The sequence below is a fragment of the Haliotis rufescens genome, unplaced genomic scaffold (genome assembly GCF_023055435.1).
Source record: "Haliotis rufescens isolate VD_foot unplaced genomic scaffold, xgHalRufe1.0.p SCAF_3, whole genome shotgun sequence".
Classification (NCBI taxonomy): domain Eukaryota; kingdom Metazoa; phylum Mollusca; class Gastropoda; order Lepetellida; family Haliotidae; genus Haliotis; species Haliotis rufescens.
In genome coordinates this window covers 19,257,028-19,284,151 of record NW_025964001.1, presented here as the reverse complement: position 1 = coordinate 19,284,151, position 27,124 = coordinate 19,257,028, and the positions used below count along the sequence as shown (strand labels likewise).

At 41.7% G+C, this 27,124-nt stretch overlaps 1 protein-coding gene across 1 annotated transcript; it reads right to left on the bottom strand.

The window, feature by feature from the left end:
- Window positions 1-22,962: 22,962 nt before the first annotated feature.
- On the bottom strand, window positions 22,963-26,602 carry LOC124137088. Its single transcript, XM_046503242.2, has 4 exons — window positions 26,461-26,602; window positions 23,927-24,027; window positions 23,372-23,618; window positions 22,963-23,241 (listed from the first exon to the last, which is right to left on the bottom strand). Exons 1-4 carry the CDS (start codon window positions 26,465-26,467, stop codon window positions 23,183-23,185), a joined length of 414 nt encoding a protein of 137 aa, XP_046359198.2. The 5' UTR covers window positions 26,468-26,602; the 3' UTR covers window positions 22,963-23,182.
- Window positions 26,603-27,124: the final 522 nt, after the last annotated feature.

Below are 27,124 nucleotides of genomic sequence, written 5' to 3'. Positions count from 1 at the left end.
TTTTGTTCGTTTCATCCTAATTATCTGGGTCTGCTTCCTAGCCTCATCTCCTGCAGGATATGTTAATTACCTCAACGCCAAAATGTAAAATACTATTTGAATAATTAACAAGCATTTTTTCAATCTGTGTCGAAGAAGGAAATTGATGTTGTCAGACACGAAATATTTGCTTCAAACGTATTAACATCCACACGTTTTATCCTAGACTTGCACAAGTCTCTAAGGCAAAAAATATTAGTTTAAATCATAATTTCTTGATAATACAAAAAATAAGAACAAGTTGTCCCTATAAGAGACAGGTATCCTGTACTGTCCGCTTATCTATACTTGCTGATTATAAGGTAGAATTACCACACAACCATGGACTTATCATTCAGTACAACCTTGGAGCAAGGCTTGTTTTATCCACGCATTAACAGGGATCTGTTCAACGAGGTTGTCTTCGGACTAACGGCCGTTCCTGTTTACCGCTATAGGCAGCAATAATGGCCGGATGCAGAGCATCTTGTGGAAGTTACAGCACACACCTGTGGCCAGCTGTTATTTTATTCTAAGGCCTTTTTTATATTATTTGGTTTCGGGATTTTTACCCTCAAGAACGTAGTAATGTTGGATGAAATTTAAATCCATTTTATATCCATATTATGTCGAGCCCCAGTTTGTTGCGGGGACAGATCTGGGTAATGTTTTACACCACTCTTAGCACTATGCTAGCAAAATCCCGGTGTGTCTGTGTGTGTGTGTGGGGGGGGGGGGGGGGGGGGGGGGGGGGGTACCAGAAATGGGATTCACACAGATTCAAAGTTATGCAGTTCTTGAATGTTTAACATCTTGAATGTTAACGAACTGGTGTTTGGTAAGACAAGATATGAAACAGGACAATCAAGTCAAACCTAGGATTCGAACCCACGATCATGTATTTATTGAGTGAGTGAGTGAGTATCGTCTTTCGCCGATTTCAGCAATATTCCAGCAAATATCACGGCGTGGGACACCAGTAATGGGGCTTCACACATTGAACCCATGTGGAGAATCGAACCCGGGCCTTTAGCGTGAGCAGCGAACGCTTTAAGCACTAGGCTACACCACCGTCCCATGTATTTCTGGAACGCCTAGGGACGCCTTAAAAAAATCATTAAACAAAATCAAGTCGAACCTAGGATTCGCACCACGATCATGTATTCCTGAGAACGTCTAGGGACGCCTTGTTACAACCCTAGGGTTAACCCGCAACCCTTAAAGTAAACTTCTTTACATTAAGAGTAATGTTTACATTACTTGAGGGTTGTAACAATTCCTTACAAAACATGAAACAATCATGCCGAAATCAGGATTCGCACTCACGATCGTGTATTCCTGAGAACGTCTAGGGACGCCTTGTTACAACCCTAGGGTTAACCCGCAACCCTTAAAGTAAACTTCTTTACATTAAGAGTAATGTTTACATTACTTGAGGGTTGTAGCAACGCCTTACAAAACATGAAAAAATCATGCCGAACCTAGGATTCGCACTCACGATCGTGTATTTCTGAGAACGCCTGGGGACGCCTTAAAAAACATGAAACAATCATGCCGAACCTTGGATTCGCACTCACGATCGTGTATTTCTGAGAACGCCTAGGGGCGCTTTACGAAAAAAGTGAAACATGAAAACGGGGTGTTTACGGAGTACCTTGTTGATTAGGAGACTGCCCTGCTCGTCATGAAATGATTCAAAGTTATGCAGTTCTTGAATGTTTAACATCTTGAATGTTAACGAACTGGTGTTTGGTAAGACAAGATATGAAACAGGACAATCAAGTCAAACCTAGGATTCGAACCCACGATCATGTATTTATTGAGTGAGTGAGTGAGTATGGTCTTTCGCCGATTTCAGCAATATTCCAGCAAATATCACGGCGTGGGACACCAGTAATGGGGCTTCACACATTGAACCCATGTGGAGAATCGAACCCGGGCCTTTAGCGTGAGCAGCGAACGCTTTAAGCACTAGGCTACACCACCGTCCCATGTATTTCTGGAACGCCTAGGGACGCCTTAAAAAAATCATTAAACAAAATCAAGTCGAACCTAGGATTCGCACCACGATCATGTATTCCTGAGAACGTCTAGGGACGCCTTGTTACAACCCTAGGGTCAACCCGCAACCCTTAAAGTAAACTTCTTTACATTAAGAGTAATGTTTACATTACTTGAGGGTTGTAACAATTCCTTACAAAACATGAAACAATCATGCCGAAATCAGGATTCGCACTCACGATCGTGTATTCCTGAGAACGTCTAGGGACGCCTTGTTACAACCCTAGGGTTAACCCGCAACCCTTAAAGTAAACTTCTTTACATTAAGAGTAATGTTTACATTACTTGAGGGTTGTAGCAACGCCTTACAAAACATGAAAAAATCATGCCGAACCTAGGATTCGCACTCACGATCGTGTATTTCTGAGAACGCCTGGGGACGCCTTAAAAAACATGAAACAATCATGCCGAACCTTGGATTCGCACTCACGATCGTGTATTTCTGAGAACGCCTAGGGGCGCTTTACGAAAAAAGTGAAACATGAAAACGGGGTGTTTACGGAGTACCTTGTTGATTAGGAGACTGCCCTGCTCGTCATGAAATATAGTCACGAATAAGTAGCTGACTACCAGTACAGGTAATCGCGTGCGACCCCCGCGGAGATGTACTTGTGTGGGTGGTTGATGCACGGGGTGCAGTGTCACGGACAGATGATGGGTCAATACATAATGACACATGTATCTGCCGTGTTGTAGGGGAAGTGCTAGGTCAAGACAGCGATAGAGATGGTTCGGATAGTCCTCGGTAGTATATTACATGCATGGGGAAGGCGTCTTACCAATATATGAGTGAGTTGGTTTAATGCCGTTTTCAGCAATATATACTGAGTCAAATTAAAAACTTCACATTTTTAAAAGTAATCCCATATATGATATACAACGGACAAATGTATCAGAGAAGGTAATTTTTAATCATTAATGTCCAAAGAAGGATTTTAATTAACGTTCCAAGCACCAACGGTATTCGGTAATAACATCAACAGTTTAAATCATAAGTCCCAAGCACAAGAATATGATGGCACACAAGTTCAGTAGCGTGTATGGCCACCATGTGCGTTGACAACTGCCACACAACGCCTCCGCATGGACCTTGTGGTGCTTGTGAACACATGATTGGGAAGACGACGCCATTGTTGCTGCAAAATGGTGCCAAGATCTTGCAAATTCTGTGGTTGGTTCTGGAGAGTGAGAGTGCGCAGACTTCAGCCAAGAGCATCCCAGGCGTGCTCGATGGGATTGAGGTCGGGAGACCTTGACGGCCAGTCCATGACGTTGACTCCCGCATTCTGAAGGAAATTCCTTGTCAAAATTGCTGTGTGGGGTCTGGCATTGTCGTGTTGGAAGATCAAACCGGGTCCATGTGCTGCCATAAAAGGCAGAAGTTCTGGTGCCAGTACCTGGTCGCGGTAAGCACAAGAAGCCTGGAACGTGCATTGCCACAGAAAGCACCCCACATCATGACACTTCCGCCTCGAAATCTGTCAACTTCCTGTACACAACAGTGGGCGTAACGTTCATGACGGCGCCTGCACACCCTCGCCCTATCATCAGCAAATCGAAGATTAAATCGGGATTCATCACCGAAGACGACTTGATTCCAATTCCTCTGAGTCCATCGTAAGTGTCGCTTTGCCCACAATTGACGTTGACGTCTGTGTAATTGAGTCAGAATCGGCCCGCAGTATGGCCGTCGTGCTTGAAGGTGAGCAGTTCTCAGACGGTTTCGAAAAGTTTGCGCACTCAGTCTACCTCTAAACAGTTCATTTCTGGTTGATGAAGCCGTCAAAAATCGGTTTCGGAGGTGACGTAAGACAATCTGACGATCCTCTGCATGTGACCTGGCCGAGGGCGATCAGCGGTCGTACCCGTTTGCTGTAGACGCGTCTGTAAATCATAAACAGTCCGTCGACTACAACCCATCGTCCTTGCGACTTCAGCTACGGACGTTCCCGTCTGCATCATGCCGATGGCACGTTCACGTTGCACATTTGAAAGGCGTGGCATGACAAATGGCCGTAAAGACTTTTGTTTTCTTGTGTTTTTCTTTTTTTGTTAATGACTGCTAACAAGTATGGCTGAAAACACGTGCGGTATTATGGCCACGTGACCAGTTGCACGTGAAAACACACTTTTGCCACTATAGTGCTGTGCACATGATTTTGATCGATTCACCTGCACAAAAACGGGTGTTATCTGAAGACAATACGTGGCCATTACTGTTTAAATACACATTAAGGGCCCACAAGAAGTGATTGACATTTATTATTCATGAATCGATGAAGGGTCACGATCACACGTGCACTGCGAATATTCTTTTCACAATTAATATAAAATATCGTGTCAGAGAGGATCGTCTGTCACGGTGCATCGTACAGTCTGTCGTGTGTCACGGTGCATCGTAAGTCTGTCTTGTGTCAAGGTGCATCGTACAGTCTGCCTTGTGTCACGGTACATCGTACAGTATGTCTGTGTCACGGTGCATCGTACAGTCTGTCTTGTGTCACGGTGCATCGTACAGTCTGTCTGTGTCATGGTACATCGTACAGTCTGTCTTGTGTCACGGTGCATCGTAAGTCTGCCTTGTGTCACGGCGCATCGTGCAGTCTGTCTTTGTCATGGTGAATTGAACAGTATGTCTGTGTCACGGTACATCGTACAGTCTGTCTTGTGTCACGGTGCATCGTACAGGCTGTCTGTGTCATGGTACATCGTATAGTCTGTCTTGTGTCACGGTGCATCGTAAGTCTGTCTTGTGTCACGGTGCATCGTGCAGTCTGTCTAGTGTCATGGTACAACGTATAGTATGTCTGTGTCACGGTGCATCGTACAATCTGTCTTGTGTCACGTTGCATCGTACAGTCTGTCTTGTGTCACGGTGCATCGTACAGTATGTCTGTGTCACGGTGCATCGTACAGCCTGTCTTGTGTCACGGTGCATCGTACAGTCTGTCTGTGTCATGGTACATCGTACAGTCTGTCTTGTGTCACGGTGCATCGTAAGTCTGTCTTGTGTCACGGTGCATCGTGCAGTCTGTCTTGTGTCACGGTACATCGTATAGTATGTCTGTGTCACGGTACATCGTACAGTCTGTCTTGTGTCACGATGCATCGTGCAGTCTGTCTTTGTCACGGTGCATTGAACAGTCTGTCTTGTGTCACGGTGCATCGTGCAGTCTGTCTTGTGTCACGGTGCATCGTATAGTCTGTCTGTGTCACGGTGCATCGTGCAGTCTGTCTTGTGTCAAGGTGCATCGTGCAGTCTGTCTTTGTCACGGTGCATTGTACAGCATGTCTGTGTCATGGTACATCGTAGTCTGCCTTGTGTCACGGTACATCGTACAGTTTGTCTGTGTCATGGTACATCGTACAGTCTGTCTTGTGTCACGTTGCATCGTATAGTATGTCTGTGTCACGGTACATCGTACAGTCTCTGTGTGTCACGGTACATCGTAAATCTGTGACAGGATGTACCGTTCAGTCTGTCTGTGTCACGGTACATCGTACTGTCAGTGTGTGTCACGGTACATCGTAAATGTGTGTCACGGTGCATCGTACAGTCTGACTGTGTCACGGTACATCGTACAGTTTGTCTGTGTCATGGTACATCGTACAGTCTGACTCTGTCACGTTGCATCGTAAATGTGTGTCACGGTGCATCGTACAGTCTGACTGTGTCACGGTACATCGTACAGTCTGACTGTGTCACGGTACATCGTACAGTCTGACTGTGTCACGTTGCATCGTAAATGTGTGTCACGGTGCATCGTACAGTCTGACTGTGTCACGGTGCATCGTACAGTTTGTCTGTGTCATGGTACATCGTACAGTCTGACTGTGTCACGGTACATCGTAAATGTGTGTCACGGTGCATCGTACAGTCTGACTGTGTCACGGTACATCGTACAGTTTGTCTGTGTCATGGTACATCGTACAGTCTGTCTTGTGTCACGTTGCATCGTATAGTATGTCTGTGTCACGGTACATCGTACAGTCTCTGTGTGTCACGGTACATCGTAAATCTGTGACAGGATGCATCATGCAGACTGTGTCAGGGTGTACCGTTCAGTCTGTCTGTGTCACGGTACATCGTACTGTCAGTGTGTGATATAGTACATCGTAAATTTGTGTCAAGGTGCATCGTACAGTCTGACTGTGTCACGGTACATCGTACACTCTGCGTCATGGTACATCGTACAGTCTGTCTGTGTCATGGTACATCGTACAGTCTGTGTGTGTCATGGTACATCGTACAGTGTGTGTCACGGTGCATCGTACAGTCTGTGTGTGTCATGGTACATCGTACAGTCTGACTGTGTCACGATATATCGTACAGTCTGTCTGTGTCATGGTGCATCGTACAGTCTGTGTGTGTCATGGTACATCGTACAGTCTGACTGTGTCACGATACATCGTACAGTCTGCGTCACGGTACATCGTACACTCTGCGTCATGGTACATCGTACAGTCTGTCTGTATCATGGTACATCGTACAGTCTGACTGTGTCACGATACATCGTACAGTCTGCGTCACGGTACATCGTACACTCTGCGTCATGGTACATCGTACAGTCTGTCTGTGTCATGGTACATCGTACAGTCTGTGTGTGTCATGGTACATCGTACAGTCTGTCTGTGTCATGGTACATCGTACAGTCTGTGTGTGTCATGGTACATCGTACAGTGGGTGTCACGGTGCATCGTACAGTCTGTCTGTGTCATGGTACATCGTACAGTCTGTGTGTGTCATGGTACATCGTACAGTGGGTGTCACGGTGCATCGTACAGTCTGTCTGTGTCACGGTTTATCGTACAGTCTGTCACGGTTCATCGTATAGTATGTCTGTGTCACGGTACATCGTACAGTCTCTGTGTGTCACGGTACATCGTAAATCTGTGACAGGATGCATCATGCAGACTGTGTCAGGGTGTACCGTTCAGTCTGTCTGTGTCACGGTACATCGTACTGTCAGTGTGTGATATAGTACATCGTAAATTTGTGTCAAGGTGCATCGTACAGTCTGACTGTGTCACGGTACATCGTACACTCTGCGTCATGGTACATCGTACAGTCTGTCTGTGTCATGGTACATCGTACAGTCTGTGTGTGTCATGGTACATCGTACAGTGTGTGTCACGGTGCATCGTACAGTCTGTGTGTGTCATGGTACATCGTACAGTCTGACTGTGTCACGATATATCGTACAGTCTGTCTGTGTCATGGTGCATCGTACAGTCTGTGTGTGTCATGGTACATCGTACAGTCTGACTGTGTCACGATACATCGTACAGTCTGCGTCACGGTACATCGTACACTCTGCGTCATGGTACATCGTACAGTCTGTCTGTATCATGGTACATCGTACAGTCTGACTGTGTCACGATACATCGTACAGTCTGCGTCACGGTACATCGTACACTCTGCGTCATGGTACATCGTACAGTCTGTCTGTGTCATGGTACATCGTACAGTCTGTGTGTGTCATGGTACATCGTACAGTCTGTCTGTGTCATGGTACATCGTACAGTCTGTGTGTGTCATGGTACATCGTACAGTGGGTGTCACGGTGCATCGTACAGTCTGTCTGTGTCATGGTACATCGTACAGTCTGTGTGTGTCATGGTACATCGTACAGTGGGTGTCACGGTGCATCGTACAGTCTGTCTGTGTCACGGTTTATCGTACAGTCTGTCACGGTTCATCGTATAGGCTGTCTGTGGCACGGTTTATCAAACAGTCTGTCTGCGCCATGGTATATCGTAGGGTCTGTGTCACGGCACATCGTACAGTCTATCTGTGTCACGGCACATCGTACAGTCTGTCTGTGTCACGGCACATCGTACAGTCTATCTGTGTCACGGTGTGTCCTGCAGTCTGTCTGTGTCACGATAAATATTAACCGTACGGCTTGTGTCAGATTTCAAGGCAACATTAAAATACAGAATATACAGTACACAAAAGCCACAACCGACCGAGACTTGTACATGTGTACACCCTCAGAAAACACCGCCTTACATGGACTACATAATGTGTGAATCATCGTGTTAAGATATGGATGTTGGAATATGTAATCGATAAAAATGCAAAAACATTATTTCTTATGTCAAAACATACATGATCATGCCGTCTGGTGTCTGCATCAGGCGCGTTATAAGCTGAAGTTGTGTAGTGAAGCGTTCCAAACTTGACAGATGTATAACCGCGCAGGATTTCGACTCGGAGCATATGTAAAGGAATTCGCAAAACCATATTAAAGTGAACCAAACACAGCAAACCCTCTGCATGCTCCAGATTAGATCAAACTAGTTTCGAATGTTGCGATTTCAGTGCCGTAGCCAGCCGGGAAGGAAGGGGGGGGGGGGGGGGGGGGGGGGGTCGGGAAACAGGGAGGGCAGTTGCCCCCCTTAGATTTTTTTTTATAGAAAACAGTTTTATTTGAATCCAGTTGGGGACAAGTGATACTTGTACGAATATTTGCCCCCCCCCCCCCCCCCCCCCCACGGCCTTGGATTCCTGTAAGACATACATATAAAAGAAACTCTGTATATACAATGTGTTTGATGTTGTGTTGAAGGAAGGCGCGACGTTATAGCGACCTGGCTCTGATCTGGCTCAACCAGACATACACGGTCATCTTGACTGCATGACCCAGGTATTGTTATTATTGATTCAAGCAAATCAGATTTTGACTTCATTTGAAAAACAAACTGTTATCCAGATCTATATCTATCAAAAATGTTATTGAAAGATTTTTAGTTCTTTGTGTTTTCGTTCTAATGCATAAATATTGTAAACCGTTTTTTAAGCACATAGTGTGAGTTATATTCTTTATTGTCAAACCGTTTCATTTTTAATTTAAAGATTGAACATTTTCTAACCGTATTTCCCAACCTTTAACGCATAATAAAAGATTGTTTTAAATTTTAATTCCCGTTTGTAAGGTACTTTTTGTTCATTTGCAATCGGGAGGTGAGCTCGGTCATATCCCACCTGCACACAAAAGCAAGCATTTTACTGCGCGACCACATGCATTAATGTATGCATGCATACCACGTGGTGCACGCGCGCACGTGTGACTCTTGTGCATTCCACTGCTTGTCTCCATCCCCATCACGCGGTAGAGGTCGCGCCATCAGTGGCAAGATTTCCGTAAAGATAGCAAGCAGTAATCATCGCACAATTCCCTCGATCTAAAATGCAGCAAAATGGAGAGTGAGATCGACGCAGCAGATCAACGAGTGTGAATTCGGCCGTTGAGCGTGAACTCTCTGGATTTTCGGCCATGTCATGGCGAAGATGCACGCGATGTTCTCCGTCAATAATTGATAGCCCCACCCCAGCACGCACCGTCTCCTCTCCCCTGCCAAATGAACACGACAGGGCGTGAGACACTACGGACTGGCCCGACCCCTGGGACTTTGCTAATATTGTCTGGTGTGGGGTAAGCTTTGATAGAACTGGTAGCAAACCTATGTCTCGCTTATTTATTTATCCGAAATGCTGTTTCGTGTTGTATGTTAATACGTAATTGTGAGTATTTCGTTGGGGGTGATTGATTTATTAATTCTGTGTGATCCAGTTTTTCGAGGATCTGCCCTCAGAGGTATCTTGCAACTGTCAGTTTTAGGACGTCGTTCATTATCTGATTAATCTCATCTGACGTTTGCGATCGGCCATTTGCGGCGATGTTTTTCGGTACAAGTGCATCACATTCAGGCGTTCTATTAGCCTCCGAACAAGATTGAGAACACTCCGCAATGTGGCATCGTAAAAAAGTACTTCCGAGAAATGGGAAGCCCTAGAGATCCTTCACAAGAGGTGAATAAAAACCTTTTTACACGTCACAAGCGGTCTTATATGTCGGGTAAATCACGACTAACACTGTACAAAAAATGCATTTCATTTCTGTTTCGAAGAAATTTCGGTCATCACGTATGTCAGCTTGAACATGACACAAGGAACGTCTAAGACAATCACTCAAACATTTTCTTTGTGTATATGAAACCTGTGCCAGATCATTCGTGACCAACTCGTATTATTCCGGGACAAGCCGAATAGCGACTCGTGCCCCTCTCGTGGCCATTTTGGCCACCGGGATCCGTCTTAGCGCAAACGGGCATACCTAAAACAACTGTCAACTCGTTGCGTAAGGGTTCACATATATTTCCCCATATATTATATATATTTCAGATGCATTTTATAGCACATCGGGACGTGCGGAATTATACAGTATGATTGAACACATTTAAATGTGTCTTGGGTATAACTTTAGATGCAAGACATGTAAAATAAAAAAATATTTCTGAGGGATTATTTGACAAAGAACTCGAAATCATACGCGCATTCTGATTGGTTTGTCGTATTTTCGCACATAACATTCATCGATAGGGGGACGAGTCTTCTTGCAGGTCACGGAAAGGGGCGAGTGGTGACGAATGGTGCTAGATATGTCTCTAAGCCTGGTTCCCTGGGTATGCTCAGTGTAGCGCCAGCGCAGCATACCCAGAAAACCATATCTACTTTCCTTCTTCCTTTACAGAATCGCTGGAGTGAGTTGGGTTTAACGCTGCTTTGAGCATAATTTCCCATATAACTCGGAGTGTCAGCTTAATGTGCGTGAAAACCCCATGGTGACGCAGGTCGATAGACGATATTTACCACTTTGGGGAAGCTGGCGAGCCTGCGTATATATATGTTGATAAACGGACTATGTGTTATTTCAAAGGCGAATTTGGGACTCGAAACCTGAAACGGATGACGGATGCAATGTTTCCCAGCTCCTCTTGTGCCTCATATAGTAGTGTCAACTTTCCTGCTTGTTTATAAGCTTAAGTTCTGAATAAACTTACATATCGTATAATTGCCGCATCGCAAACTGTAGCTATACACTGTCACGTGGCCTTTAAATTGGGGAGCATGTTTCATGATCTAGTGATCATTTCAAATTAAGGTCTAAATATTGTAATTAGTACCATGACTGAAACTGGCACATGTACTGCTAGAGTGATATGCACCATAGATGTGAATTACAGAACGACTAAAGTTTGTATTGGGGGAGTAAAACAACACTGCCCTTTAAGAGTGAGCGAGAATAGTTTTAATCCGCTTATATTCCTGCAATATCACGACGGGGGACACCAGAAATGGGCTTCACACATTGTACCCAAGTTGAGAATCGAGCCAAAGCTAAAGTTTTGAAGACTAGGGTACCCCACCGCCCCTCCTCCCTTTAAGAGGGAATGTTTTATAGAGGTTTAGGCTCGAGTCTACACAGACACAAGTGTTCTTGGTCATCTTTAGATGTACTTTGTGATCAGTCCTAAGCCATGTTGCCCAACTTTTAAACGTTACGGGTAAATGTTACTTTTCCTGAAACGCATAATCCAGGTCACTTGAAAGTACGGATAGCTCGTCGTCACTGTGTCAAGTGAACTAAACTGAATTATTGAATTTCCTTAGGTGAGCTACAATTTGGTTTAATGCCGCATTTTCAAAATCATTTCATATACAGCGACGTGTGGCTGCTTGTACAAGTGTGCCGATTGCTAGTATATAGTACTAGCCTACTGTTTATACCATGCCACAGTTTAACATGGATTCCCCACTCAGGCACATTACACTGACTCCGAGGCGACAAGTCCTTGCTTGTCCCCTTAGATACCAAACGTCAGGCAGGGTAACACCAAGTGCTAACCTTTAGCATCCTTTGGTATGACACGGTCAGAAGATTGAACCACCAACCTTCCACTCTCCGGCATACGCGCTATTCACTGGTACACCACGAAGGGGGTATATTCCTTAGATAAAACTACATCATCAACGCCCTCTTGGGAGATTGTGACGACTAGTATTTCCCATGTGGGCCATGTTACCCACTTCCCGTTGACAGAAATGTGCAGGTGAGTGACATCAGCAATGACTACTTCATTGGCTATGTAGCTTGTTGAAACATTCCCTTTTGATGGTAACCTACTTGAGTATACAACAGAGACTGCAACTGACATGTCCTTAGTTGAAATAGACACGCGGAAATGAAGCAGACAATAAGAACGAACAAGATAGACATTTCTTAAGGGAAGATACTGTAAAGGACAGGAAGAAATTGACACCGAGAAACAAGTAATAAGATACACTGTGTGATAAAAGCAACGTTTCTGCGCCGTGGACTGGAGGTATTCAAGTGTAATATGATTGATGTCTTGTTTTGTGATTGGATGGATACAAAACGTCTTTGAAATGCTGTATGGCAACATTGATGTAATTTGTTCAAACAACATCAATCATAATGCGATAACGTGTGCTGATGTCTGTTATCAGAGACCCGTGAAGATCCGGGAGCTTCAGCTTGCTGTGAAAAGCTACTGCTTGTCGAAAGAGGCGACTAACGGGATAGGATGGTCAGGCTCGCTAACTTGGTTGATGCATGTCATTGTATACCAATTGCGTGGATCGATGCTCATGATGTCAATCACTGAATTGTCTGGTCCAGACTCGATTATTTACAGACCGCCGTCATATAGCTGGAATATTGCCGAGTGCGGCGTTAAACAACACCCAAACTGTAATCAGATGCGAGTATGCATACACTGCACGAAATAGTGCATTTATATGTATGCCCTCATGTGTGGCAGATAGGGTTTCGAATTGTTGAATTCTATGCCTACAGGCAACGTCACCTGTGTAAAATGATATTGGAATATGCAGCTGTGTATTTCCAGGCCAAATGTTTGGAATGGATGCTCATAAATGAATTATTTATGAATTATTCATGAGATGGAGTATTTTATTTACAGGCTCCCGTCGCCACCACTGACGCCAACAAATACTTTCGTTCTTATGCAAAATGTGCGACTGGCGGGTGCTGCCGGTGGGGCGGGACATACTTTTCCTTTGCGCGAGCCCCTGAAGTCATCACTGATTTTCAGGCATTATTTATATATTTTTTATTGCTGTTTTGCCTTTTAGTCTGTTCCTGCTGATATATGAGACTGTTTATTCTTAAGTTGACGTCTCATAATTCCGTGTAATCCAAAAGGTGCTTAAATATAAAAGACTATGTTCCTCGACTGTGTCCATGAAGTTTGAAAGTGACTTATTCCAAACGTGATGAAATAGCATGGGGAATGTTTGTCTGGGGAATATTTCTAGAGTTCTTGCAATACATTAGACATATATTAGTTGTGTGGATTGTACATAAATATACATTTTAACCTGTATCCCGATTGCGTGGATCGATGCTCATGATGTCAATCACTGGATTGTCTGGTTCAGACTCGATTATTTGCAGACCGCCGTCTTATAGCTGAAAAACTGCGGCGTTAAACAACAAACCAACATTTCCGACTAGCAAATGAAAGTATTTTTTTTATGTCTGACGGACTGTATTTTAACTACGATGTATTCAGGTATGACCCGATATATCCATGCGTATAAATCATCATTTGTACAACATCATTGCAGGGATTGTGATCTTGTAATGTGCCACAGTGTTATATACTAATTACTGAAGGGATCAATAGTGAGATACTGTGCTGTTCTCACCAACCGCATAATAAATCTGACATATAGCTGCCGTTTATAATATCATCATGACTTCTAAAAGTAATATTGATATATCGTGCTTTTCCGTGACGCCACTAATGTAATGCTATATTAATTTATTATCATGTATAAGAACTGGGGTTTTAAACAGCATTGATCATTTTTCGGGGCATCGGCTCTAACCTATCCCAGTAAGTGGTCTTGTCTTGTCACATCACGGGCACAGACTAAATAACGGTCAATAAGACAAAATGGAACATATCTGGTACCAACAATGATCGGGATGTGGTTAATATTACGGTTTACGTAAAGTAACCGTCTCCCATATATTCAGTGTACATATATTAAATGTTCTACCTACAAGAATTAGATTCTTTTTTTGGCCCTGTGTGAGTGAGTGAGTGAGTATGGTTTTACGCCGCTTTTAGCAATATTCCAGCAATATCACGGCGGGGGACACCAGAAATGGGCTTCACACATTGTACCCATGTCGGGAATCGAACCCGGGTCTTCGGCGAACGCTTTAACCACTAGGCTACCCGACCGCCCCATTGGCCCTGTGTGTAACAACAATCCTGGTGTGCTGGATCCAAACTTTGGGTACGTTTAAAAAGCCTTTAGTGTGTGATTATACAGACGAAAAAGAATCGTATTTTATTTTTGTGTCACAAATTATATATATAAAGTAACCGTCTCCCATATATTCAGTGTACATATATTAAATGTTCTACCTTGCGTAAATTGCGTAAAGTACATATCTATAGACCTACTTAAACATAATATTGCAAGTATATCAAGCGGACAACAGAATTGTCACTGTGTAGTCTATACATCTGATAGCCAAAATTAGATTACCTACAAATCTGTATGACAAGAGGGATGAGAGATTTTCCAATAGGCAACCTTACCCTTTTGTCGAGTACTATTCAAGCAGCTCCAGTCTTTGATGTTTACATTTCACAACTTTTGAGATACAATCGAGCATGCTCTTGCCACGAAGATGTCAAAGAGCGTCATACGACTCTTGCTCAAAAGCGGATTGGTCAGGGTTACACCATTCAAGCCCTTTGTAAAGCTTTCAATTTGTTGTGGAGAACATTTCCAATGTTGACGCACCAGTGGCAAACATGACTTGTGTTTACACTTGCCCGTGACACCCGTGGAGAAGATACGCTTGCCATTTCGCGAACACCTGGTGTCATCACTATTTGATAGTGGTTCATTATGTAGAGGGGAATGTCCGAGTAACTCTCCATTCCTTAAAAATAATGGAGCAGAGGCCCATTATTTTTAAGGAATGGGGAGTTACGAGGATATTCCCCTACTTAAAACTCATCCCTACTTTTACACTTTGACAAAATATTATGTAGTTGAAAATATTTGAAAAATTCAAATGCTACTTCAAGAAAATGTACAGTTGACAAGCAACTCTCCATTCCTGAAAAATAATGGTGCGTTCAAACAATAGAATGACGTCACAGATGTGTTTTAACACATGCTCATGATATAGTCGGAATCGTACAATGAACTCAATGAAAGGATCTGGTTGACAGTGGACACCTTCCTACATGTAGAATGTATCTGAGATGTTAAGTTTCATACATCATACATCAAATATGAGTCACCACTACTGACAGCTAGAAACAAAACTTCATCTTCGACATCACTATTATTATAAAGTTTACAGATTCCGTCTGGAGTGGCGTTTTTAGGCGAGTACATCTACCGAGTTCAAATTCTTATGTGCCACAGATCAGTTTACTGAAGATACTGCGTTGAGATCTATTTATACATACAGCTTTATAGTCATTGTGACCTTAAACAATTTATAAGTGGTTTTTGTCGTTTGTTTGAACATTATCTTTCCTAGGACCAGTCAGCGCTTCATAAGTATTGTAAGGATTATGTGGCGTTTTCGCAAGGTTAAAATTAATATCTAAACATGGAAGACTTGCTTGCAATAACGAGATATGTTCTTATTTAACAAGGGGTTAATTTACGTTAATAAGTACAAATAGGTGATAACAATAATGAAGTCTATGGTTTGTATTTAGAAGTTGGAAGAACATGAATTTAATATAATATACTTCGATGTGAAAGATTGAGTTCTCTGAAGTTGAGAAAAGTGATATTTCACTGCAGTGAATATAACACTTTGGCGGAACTATTGTCATACAAGAGTTAGCTCCAGGCAAATTGTCTCCCTTAATCGTAAGTGTCTTTGGCCGTACACAAACTGTTGACTTCAATTTTTATGTTAGTTCCACAATGACAAGGCAAAATAATGACAGATGGTCATTTATGGAGTCAATTTTGCTTCTTGTCGTTTGTTATTCTCTTGCAATTGTGTTCGTTATAAACTAAATTTCTCATTTAACTCGTCAATCGAGACTGTTCGTTTCGCAACCCCCCATGGTTTTACTTGTCCAGCGTGTATTTCGCTTCGAACAGCGGTCTCGTTGATTTCAAGAATATTTTTGTTGAGGCTGATTTTGCATATAATCATATCCAAGTGTGTGATAAAGAAGTTTAGTGACCTCAAATATTAATTGTTACTTTTGTTTATTTCTAGGAAACTGCAAACAGGGAACTACTTTTTAAATCCGAATTACAAGGGGTGGTGAAATAATTTCATTTTCCGGTAGATAACTACTCCAAAGGTATATAATCAATTGGATGTTCCATGTGTCGAGGGAAATATAATGTGTTATCTCGTGACGGGGGAGAGACGATATTTATACTCGTGGCGTATGACACATTTTAAGGATACATATATATACATGATGATATATTTACACAACACAAGGTAGGATAACTGTGCACACATAACAATATAATGACGAAGCCAATGAGATGAATGTGCTTCGAGCGTAAGTTCATGTTTTTTACCAATCAATTGTAGTAAATTGAATGTTACGTGAGTATAAAACGTCAAAGTCAGGGCATAACCAGTCTCGATTGCCGTCCGAAACAGATTCCATTGGGCGTTGAAAATTATATGAATGGATGATTGAAAATCAGTAATGACACCAGGTGTTCGCGAAAAGAGTAAACACAGAAATCGCTGTCAGATGATTACTATTCATGTTATTGGCATTCATTCGTCTGTGCTCTTATGACGTGTCATCCTTGTTTTCGATGGACACTACCCATTATCTTGTCATATCTCAGTAGTGATACATTTAGCGAAATACCCATTAATCTCCATCGTTTATTCCCTCACCACGCTGGACTGAATATATATCAGAATGTCAGTCTCCCTCATTTAGAACTACCAACTTGTCCTAGTACGGAATTAATGTCAGTGCAAGTGTATTTTAATTATATACTACGCGTCTAACATGCATGAGGCCCACTCTCTTATCAATAATACCAGGTTTAGAGGTTAGCTGGCAGATAAAAATCAAATAAATGATATTTCCTGCTCATCCTTTATCTTTAAAAAAAGAATTGGAATTAACGGCTTATTTCAAATTCATTTAAAAAAAATGTCAAATGCTGTTTCAAATGAGTTGCCTCGCATCCAGGTCCGTCGATATTAAGCCAATACATACATAACACCAGGAACTGATGTGTGAAATCAACTTTGCACATTGGTAACAAAATCGCCTTTTTTATCGAAGAGAAACAGCTAGTTGGCACGACAGCACGTCATTATCCCCGGCACGGCCTACATTCAACCACATATCCAACAGACCTCATTTATTCCAATACACATGCCCGTTAATGTCTCCGTTTCTTCACCAACTAAGCACTGTGGGACCACTTTTTTTTCCATGCGAGTACCTCTAAGCCCGACCTCCATTACGATGATGTTATAAACGTGGTGTATTTATTTTCCCGTCACTCTTCAGAGATGGAGTAGTGCCGCAACAGATGAGGCGAGCTCCGGCATGTGTGAGGCAGCTACCAAGTGACACCGCAAGGCCATGGCTTTTTACCAGCAACTCTGGCATGGTCTTCAGCGCGTAAAGGCGTAGGCTTGTGCCTTCGCGAAGCATGATAATTCGGGTCATGTCCTCCTCGCTGGAGACTTGCAGGAGAAATGAGATTGTGTGGCAATTCTTTCCTCATCCCTTTTTGTTCCCTTGGGAGTCTCCTGAATGCCGGCTGTCATTTTGAACCGTCTTATGGTTGAAGCAATTGGATAGATTCCGATTTGATTGCCCGATCGGCCGCTCCATGCATTGATTGGACCAAGCACAAGGGACCTGGGCCCGAAATAACGAAGACACCGAGAGTAGGAGTTGCAGCACCATATAAAAATGCAATTCATTTCAAATCGCTGATCCCAGGGGGAGAGGTCCGTATCTTTTTACGCATCAATTTTAGGGCTAACAAAACAAATAATTCAGGCATCAAAATCAAGAAGAAGATTTCGAGTGCCACTGAGCGATTTTAGTTCATGATTAACTCTTTAATTGCTCAGAGGGGGCAAATTTCTCAAATCTTGCATCGGTGTTTTTCCTGTTGTTTCTGAGCAATAATCGTTTCGAAATCGTCATTTTGTAACGGCGTCAGCCATTAATTTCGTTACGTCTGGCACTGTTTAACAGATGCATTAGAGAAAATCTCCAGGTCAGAATTTTAAATGAATTTTGTTAACAAACACTGAACCCTAATTACAGAGAAATAAACGTCTTGCTGTGCCAATAGATGGGTGTTTTAGTGTCTGTTCTATGGGATGGTAAATCCAGCAACATCGTGAATAAATGTATAAACATGACAATTAATTAATATTATATAAAGCCCGTATTCAGTACTCAAAGAAAATAAGAAATATGAATGAAACAAGAAATATATTTAATAAACAGGAACCATTACAATTTGCAATGATACACAATGACATATACGTAAAGAGAAATGTTTAAAAAGATGGGAAATGAACTTAGTCAGATCCATGAAGTCTATGGAATACCTTTGTGAAATTAAGGAACATAAATGTGTTTAGTGCCTCCATTTAAATCACTAGAGATTATATTTGTTTTCATCTAAATATGTCATTTTTGGTGTCCCCCGTCGTGATTTTGCTGGAATATTGCTAAAAGCGGGGTTAAATCCAACTCACTCACTCATCTAAATACAAAATAGGCAACGTTCCACTTGTTTCTTTTAGAAATAGAAAAATAAGAGGTTCACAGAGAGCATGTAACTCAAAAGAAACATGATTTTTTTTCGATCAGGAACTTCCGAATCATGTACCACCGAGCCGCAGCATCCTTGGTAACAAGGGTTTGAGTGAAATTAAAAAGTGAAAAGATACAGACTTCCATCAGAAAAAAACATTTTCTTACATTTCAGTAACATCTTGTGTGTGAATATTTCTGTTTTGGGCATATGGCATACCAAACTAAGTACCCGGGATTTCTCACTCTCTTCTTCAGTATTCTGTCGGAGAAGCTTGATTAGGAATTTCTTGTACGTAAAACAAAAACACAAAGTTCTTTATTAAGACTATTGGGAATCCCAATTGGGTTTAAGTTTTGTGCAATAAGGCTTTGTTTTACGGCAACGGGGGAGCATGTAGTTTGTCTGTTAGCCGTAGGCAAAAACTACACGAGATGCCGAATTAAAAAAGAACACTACTTTTTGTCCGGAACTCCACAAGTGCTCGTTTGTTTGATCTTCTTTCTTATGAAGAGAGTAAAAGCATTCTTTGTAACTCGGATGATGTTCAGAATCGCCTTCAGTGGCAAAACAGTGGCGTGTACGGTGTTCGCAATCAAACATTTGCTATGGAAAAGGGATAATTTTTAAAAAGTTTCATTTAAGCTTTCTATTGTGAAGTGGAATCCATGCTTGATACGTTTTATAAAAAATGTCCGTCACGAAAGAAATTTAAGTTAAATCCCCCCACCCCTTGTCCCGTCAAGGGAACTTGAATCGGTGAAGTAAAAATAAAAGTGGCTGGGGAAATTAGATTCTATGTTGCTGTTAGCACAATGTGACACCACGTCATTGTGTTAGGACACTATCAAATCTTAACATCCGACGGAAATTAGTCCTTGCTGTATCGACGGAAAGCAGCGTGCAGTGGCATACCGATTCAAAGCGTCATCTCTAGATTCACAGCATCATATTCTCTTCTGATAAAGATATTTATTTGTGTCAGTGAGAATACTTCACTCCATAAAATACTTAATGATAAAAACATTCATACACTGAAACGTATTTCTATTTATACATATTTGATACATTTTATTTTTGGCTCTCTTTCACGTGTGCGTCATTCTTTCCTTTCTAAGTAGATAGGTGTATGTGTCAATTGTAAGGCTTGTGTGTGACCAGGAGGTGTTTTCAACCCATCTGTGCCAACATTAAACATTCACGGCGGACTTAGGACGGCGAGTGCAACCAGCGGACCAATTAACATTTATCAACCTTTATACAAATATTACGGTTTTATGTTCGAAAAAGCTTAACAAAATATATTCCCTGCGTTTTCACATATCTGCGATATTTCTATGCCCACACATAATGATAGTTTGGGCGACGTATTTCAATATTACACTTTCGACCACCATTGCCCCTAGCTGTGCTTTGTTACAGCGCTGTTGATATAGTAGGGTCAAACAGCACACCCTGTCGACTCCCTCCTCATTAATACAGGGCTATACCTTTAGAGCATTGTTTAACACGGTTGGAGCAGCCGCGACCCGTTCTGAATTGGGTGAAATGCATTCTAACGAAGTATTCGAGTTTGAAATTGTGAAAAACTAGAATGCCGTAAATATTTTATCGACAGGTGAGCGAAAACAGCGCATTAAAGGATTAGAAAATTTGGCATTGTCCTTTTTATCAATTGATTACATGGCTTAGCCTGTCAAACCAACAGAGCTATTGAACAGTTTTATCCCTCAGTGATAACCTTATTTCTAACTTGGGATCGTTACTGCTATTTATCAGCTATTCCTTAATACGACTGTAACGATTTATTTCCGACACGAACTCACACTTGCAGAGAACCTAGAAGTAATTTCTTGTCGTTTAACGTGAAAACCGAATTAGTGGCGCGTTGTACTTTGAGCATCGATTTAAAATCTAAATTCTGCGTAGCATGTATTCTGCCACAGTTATCATCAAAAGGTCGCTATGTTGATTGCAATCTGAAGTACGGGTGAATTGAAATGACACGCGCCTACACAAACCCTAGACAGTGCAAAAGGGCAATTAGATAATATTAAAATTGATAATTCTCTTTTTGGTCTCTGCTGGGGAAAGTGTTGAGAGTGTTGAGGAGAACAGTATGCATTAATAGAAAGAAGTAGAGTCCATCTTGCTGGTCTCGAGTAAGATGTACACCATGGTGTCGTCATGGATCGCATTTAGGTGTCTGAGAGGTACCCAAGTGGTAAAGCATTGTCTGGTTTCACCCACGTTCCAGGTTCGATTCCTGTCTGTGATAAATGCCCATACCAATCCATATCAAGGTATATTCTTAATCACTCCTTTGCACAATACATAAATCCTTATTGTCAATTACTAACATTGGGACAGCTTCCGTGGTCTAGTTGATAGAGCGCCAGCCGTGAGAGCAGGGGGTCGGTGGTTCGATCCCGTCGCGTCATTTCCAAAAATGCGTTTTATGTAAGCGCATTTGGTAGTATTTATTCTAGTTTAAGATCTACATATCTTTCTTTCTTGAATAATGTCTGTAAATCTGAAATGTTAATGACTGATGTTATCAACTCACAAAATGTACATAATACTGAATAAACCTGTCTGTTAAAAGATGGTACTATGGTACTTGATATAGCTTGAATAATCTTACTGCGGCACAAAACAATAGTCACAGTCAAGTATATAAAACACACAAAATGTTCACGATCGCTACTTTAACATTTTTTCACTATATGTTTTGTCCCACATTGAACCTATGCGATATCCCATGTACGAACACATAGTTGTGCGTTGCACCTGCATAAGTATCTAATTTTCCATAACACAAGCTTTCATTCTAGGTAGCAGAGGAAGAGGTTGGCTTGACATGCGATGCATGTATCTGGTTATTCATGGGGAACCAGACACCATCAATGCCAGCCAGACAGTATTTAATCTCTGAAGAGTCGGTCGCCTCCGTGATCTAGTGGTGGAGCATCCGCCCGAAGAGCGGAAGGTCCGGGGTTCGATCTCCGGCCGCGTCATACCAAAAGACGTTAAAAGATGGTACTTGTTGCTACAATGTCTGGCGCTCGGCATTAAGGGGCTAAAACAAGGACTGGTCGGCTCGGAGTCAGTATACTGTGTCTGAGTGGGGTATTCATGTTAAACTGCGGCATGGTATCTCAGTGGGTTAGCACTATAAAACTGACATTAATCCGGATTAATATACACGTACTCATGTACACGCACACGCACACGCACACGCACGCACGCACGCACACATGTTCTTAAAGGGGCTCTCTGACCTCCACATGAAATACTTTCTCTTGAAGACTGAATACTTCACGGGCTTAATATAGTTTATAACATGATCACAAAATTATTGCTATTGCTCGGAAGCAATATCTTCCGCATCCAATTTGCACTTTTATAGTGCTTAGTGTGGCGTTAAACAACAAAGAAATCTAAAAGAACACAAATACACACTCGTTAAGCCTCTCCTTCAACAGCTGTGGCCCGCCTACGTGGTTTAGTGGATAGAGCGTCTGCCCGGCTGCGTCATGCTTAAAGACGTAAAGTAACAGCGCCGTTGGTGTGTTATATCTATTAACATTGATGACATTGTTGTAGACACTTTGTCGACTATTTAATTATGAATATGAAATCTACACGTATATGTATTCTTCGTGTTCTAAGAATACCTCTTACTGATATAAAGAACTACCTTATTTCCCCAAATGCCCAAGGCTACACTTTAGCAAGGATAGTCATATTTTGTGAACACAAGTGATAGATAATATCTCACCTCTCTGCGTTGATATCTCCAATAGGAGGTCGCGTCAGCTGAATTTTCCAATCAGCCAATCAGCTTCGAGACTTCTATTGTCTCTGTACGTGTGAGCGAAGTATTCAAACCAGGATATCTGATTTATGTATCTCGAAAACGAACAATGACGACAAGTTCCGAATGTAGAAAGTATAATATTGTTGTGGTAGATATTTCATACACCCTGTCGTTTCTGAGAGCCGTGGCACCTACACCCAAAAAAAATACCAATGAGGGCATAGTTGTGTTCTGCGGTTATAGCGAAAACGTCCGCACGCGAAAACGGCCGCTCGTCAATTAGAGAGAACGAACGCCGCGTTAGAGAAAACGTCCTTTGTACTGAGAGAAAACGTGCGATGTGTTTAGAGAAAACGTCCTCTGGTCATAAAATGACAAAAATACTTTTTGCCTCTAACAATTTATCATATAACAACATAAACATAACATTTTGCAATTGTCTTAATAACATTTTGCACTTTTGTCTCAATAAAACTTTACACTTTGTCTCGATAACATTTAGCACATGTCACATTGTTTGTGAGTAGCGTTTTTTCTCGCGTGGCTTGTCCACCTTCTTTCCTGCAGCATTGTGGTCTGGATAGGTAGCAGCTTTGCTTCGCGGTGAAGGGCGGAGATCAATCTGTACAGGTTAGCTCCTGTTCACCACACTTGGTGTTACGGCGTCTATGCCAACCTATGAATAAAGAAGATATGCAATCAAAATGAATTCATAAAGCGAACTATTGATTTAAACATGATTATCAATATCGAAGTTTTGACTCACAACAATAATTGTTAATTGAAATAAAATAAAATAAACATACCTTCAACGTTGTTGTTAGTAGTCACCGACTGGTTGAAGCGGGAGATTGATCTGCCAGGATACTTGGTACTGTATATCCACTGCCTCTCAACGCAGTCGGTGAGCTGGCGAGCTCGACCTTGGTCTCTCACTTTGGTGGTGATCTCAGTAAAGACTCGTCTGATGTGCTCATTGGGTAGAAAGGGCAAGGCCATCAACTTGGTGACACACTCATGTAAGTGCTCATCGTTGTTACCAGTGTAGGCAGTCTAAACAAAATAAAATATATATAAAGGGGACTGGTAATCATTCAGTTTCTCATTGATGATATCTTCAACAACAGAACAGATTGCCACGCGCCAAGTCTTTGACCTATTGTAAATAGTTATATAGTTAAAACAAACAATCACTCAACTGACACATCTAATCATTAACTAAACATCATTAACTAGCCTTAACATTATACAATGTACAGTGAGTTCATTTAAGTACTTAATTAATGTAATAAACAATTGAGTTTTAACCCGAACATCGATCAACACGCCAGGGGTTGAGGAGTGATTGTGACCGCGTTTACCAGGTGTGAACTTCTCATTATGTTGTTTAATGGTAGCAGGACAGGTGCTATTCTTGTTTCTGACGCTGGACCGCCAATAAACTGGAGGATTTCTTTGCTTCCTGTAATATAAGATTTAGAGTTAATTAAGGTCAAGCAGTTATTAGTATAACGTTAAGATATATCAGTCTTTAATTTATTCAAACATCATTTATGCTTACACATTCACAATGGATCAATTCATTTACCTTCATCATCTTCAAAGGGAACTGAGATATTTATGTGGGATAAATCTGGCGCAGTTACAGCTGCAGAGATCTCTACTGTTGTGCTCTCTAAAGTCATATCAAATGTGATGGCTGCAGCAACTTGAGATGTTTCTATGATAGTACTCTCGTGTATGGGCTGATCTCTACATTTAGAACAGACGAAGCCGTCTGATATGTCAGTACAATATCTGTGTGCCCATTCATCACAGACATCACAAGAGATGTACTGCTGACGACGGTACACCGCCTCCTGACACTCTGAACACTTAGGTCTCATGGTGAAGAATGATTTTATATTGAATTTCTGAGTTTATATATACTTATTTTACTTATTTTAATCCTTTATTAATTGAGATCATCTTGATGATCTCCTTTCATAAAACAACAAGTACATTGTATTTACCCATTGATTGGAAATTATTTTGTTGTGAGTCTTGTGGGCGGCTCGGAGTAAACTGTGTCTGATTGGGGTATTCATGTCAAACTGCGGCATGGTATCTCAGTGGACCAGCACTATAAAATCGGCATTAGTCCGGACTAGTACAAGCAGCAACACACACACACACACACACACACACACGCACGCGTCAAAGCACTTCGCTTTATAAGTGCAATAATCTTGTACGCGACGTTAAACCTAACCTCACCTCACATGAACCAGTTTGCACATGCAAACAGACGTGCGTAAGAATACATAATAAATAAATTCGTAAATCATGTCACTTTTCAAACATTTTCAGTATATGTGACCGACTGTACCAGAAATATGAGAACTCAGTTAAATGTTCATTATGGTAGAAATATTTATTGAATATGAGATATGGTGAATAAATAATGATTCTAGAAAAAAACGTACTCGTGAAATTTAAGTTCCACACGACATATATCTCGTGTGGGAAATCAACTTTCATATAATTGGTTCAATTACTTAGAACTTCACCACGCACAGAACCTCTTCTTTCCATAGCGTGCTTCCTATTTCTCAAACGATTGCATCTACGTCGTCATTTAGAATGGAATTTATCATACAAAATATGTATGTCATATGTGTATAAAGGAAATGATATTGCCCTTTGCCACAGCATGCACGCACGCACGCATGTTCGGAATAGATGAGGTTTTCATCTTCAACCTCCATAAAAGAAATTAGCTATCTACAATTCTTTATGAAACTTCAGTGTCGTACCAGGTATCTGTGGCCAATCAGTTCACTTAAGAAAAAAACAGTTTGTGTTGTGGTTAGTTTGTTGGTTTGTTGTTTAACGCTGCACTCAGCAATATTCCAGCTATATGACGGCGGTCTGTAAATAATTGAGTCTGGACCAGACAATCCAGTGATTGATATCATGGGCATCGATCCACGCAATTGGGATCGATGACATGCATCAACCAAGTCAGCGAGCCTGACCACCCGATCCCGTTAGTCGCCTTTTACGACAAGCATAGTCACCTTTTACGGCAAGCAATTCTACCCCGGAATCTTCACGGGTCGTTTGTGTTGTGACAAACATTGCCATATCAGGGCCCACTTCCACAAAGTATGGGAGTTACGAAAGACTTAGCGTTAAGTTCGCTTTGTGGAACGGGGCCCAGCAGAACAGAAGCAGTTGGAACAATAAGGATGAACACCTATGTCTTAGTTTGACATACTCAGCATGAAGATTTAACTGGAATGAAACCATTATGATGACGTCATGTTTTTGTTGTTCCAGTTGATTCTGAGCCAAGAATTTACCGGCCTTTCTGAACGTGTATTTTAACAAGCAAAACTTACGCAATTATAAATCATCTTGTTTGTTTGTTTTTTAACGCCGCACTCAGCAATATTCCAGCTACATGACGGCGGTCTGTAAATAATCAAGTCTGGACCAGACAATCCATTGATTGACATCATGAGCAATTGGGATCGATGACGTGCATCAAGCAAGTCAGCAAGCCCGACCACCCGATCCCGTCAGTCGCCTCTTACAACAAGCGTAGTCGCCTTTTGTAGGCTGAAGACCTACTCTACCCTGGATCTTCACAGGTTAAGTCATTTTGTAAAATTATAGAGAAATTATAAATATCAACCGTCCGATAAGTCCGAGAAGTCACTGACTTTTAAATGTCTAATTGTTACGAGGATTTAACAAAATGTAAATAAGATGTCATATTTAGCCACTTCAAAGTGGTTTACGATTGTTTCTTCTCATAACAATAAGTGCATTGTGAGTATTCCGCCATGCTAACGCACCGCTATATAAGTGCAATAATGTTAAGGCGACGTTAAACCCCACCTCACCTCACCTGTCATGCAAAATGAGTCCAGATCTGTTGTCTGACCCGAGGCCCGCCAATGGACCACTACTGTACGCAACACGCATGCGCTCGCTATCTAGTAATCATTTGCACATGCACCCTCGTGCAATCCGTGCATGCTGCCGGCGTCGTGAACGTAGAAAGGAGGGTCGCCACCTGTGGGGTCATTACTGAGGCAATATATTTGATCATAATTGGTGTTAGCAGTATTCCTACCTACAACAATGATGTGTATTTGACTGGCTCGACAAGAACTGTTAAGTAATTTATTTCATCACTGTTCTCTGTTCATCGATCAATGCAATTACGTTTCTCTTCACACATTTCCCTTTTCACTAAGGCTCTTCTGTTATCATCATAGATGACATTTATAGGTGCTTGTGAATAAAAGATATCTTCATATTTAGTAAAAGACGACAATAATGCTTTTACAAATCCAAACGTTTTTTCCACAATTCTTTGATGTTACAATTTCAGTGTACCCACTGATTCCATTTCTTTCTAACCTTAAATGCCTTCACCGTTTTGTCATCGAAGCAATTTTTGGACTACTATTAATCATTCACTTGAGATCTAATACACTTTCCATCGAGTTATCACTGTACCAACACGGAGCAAATGGCTTCCACCGGAAATAAATTAATTACAATCT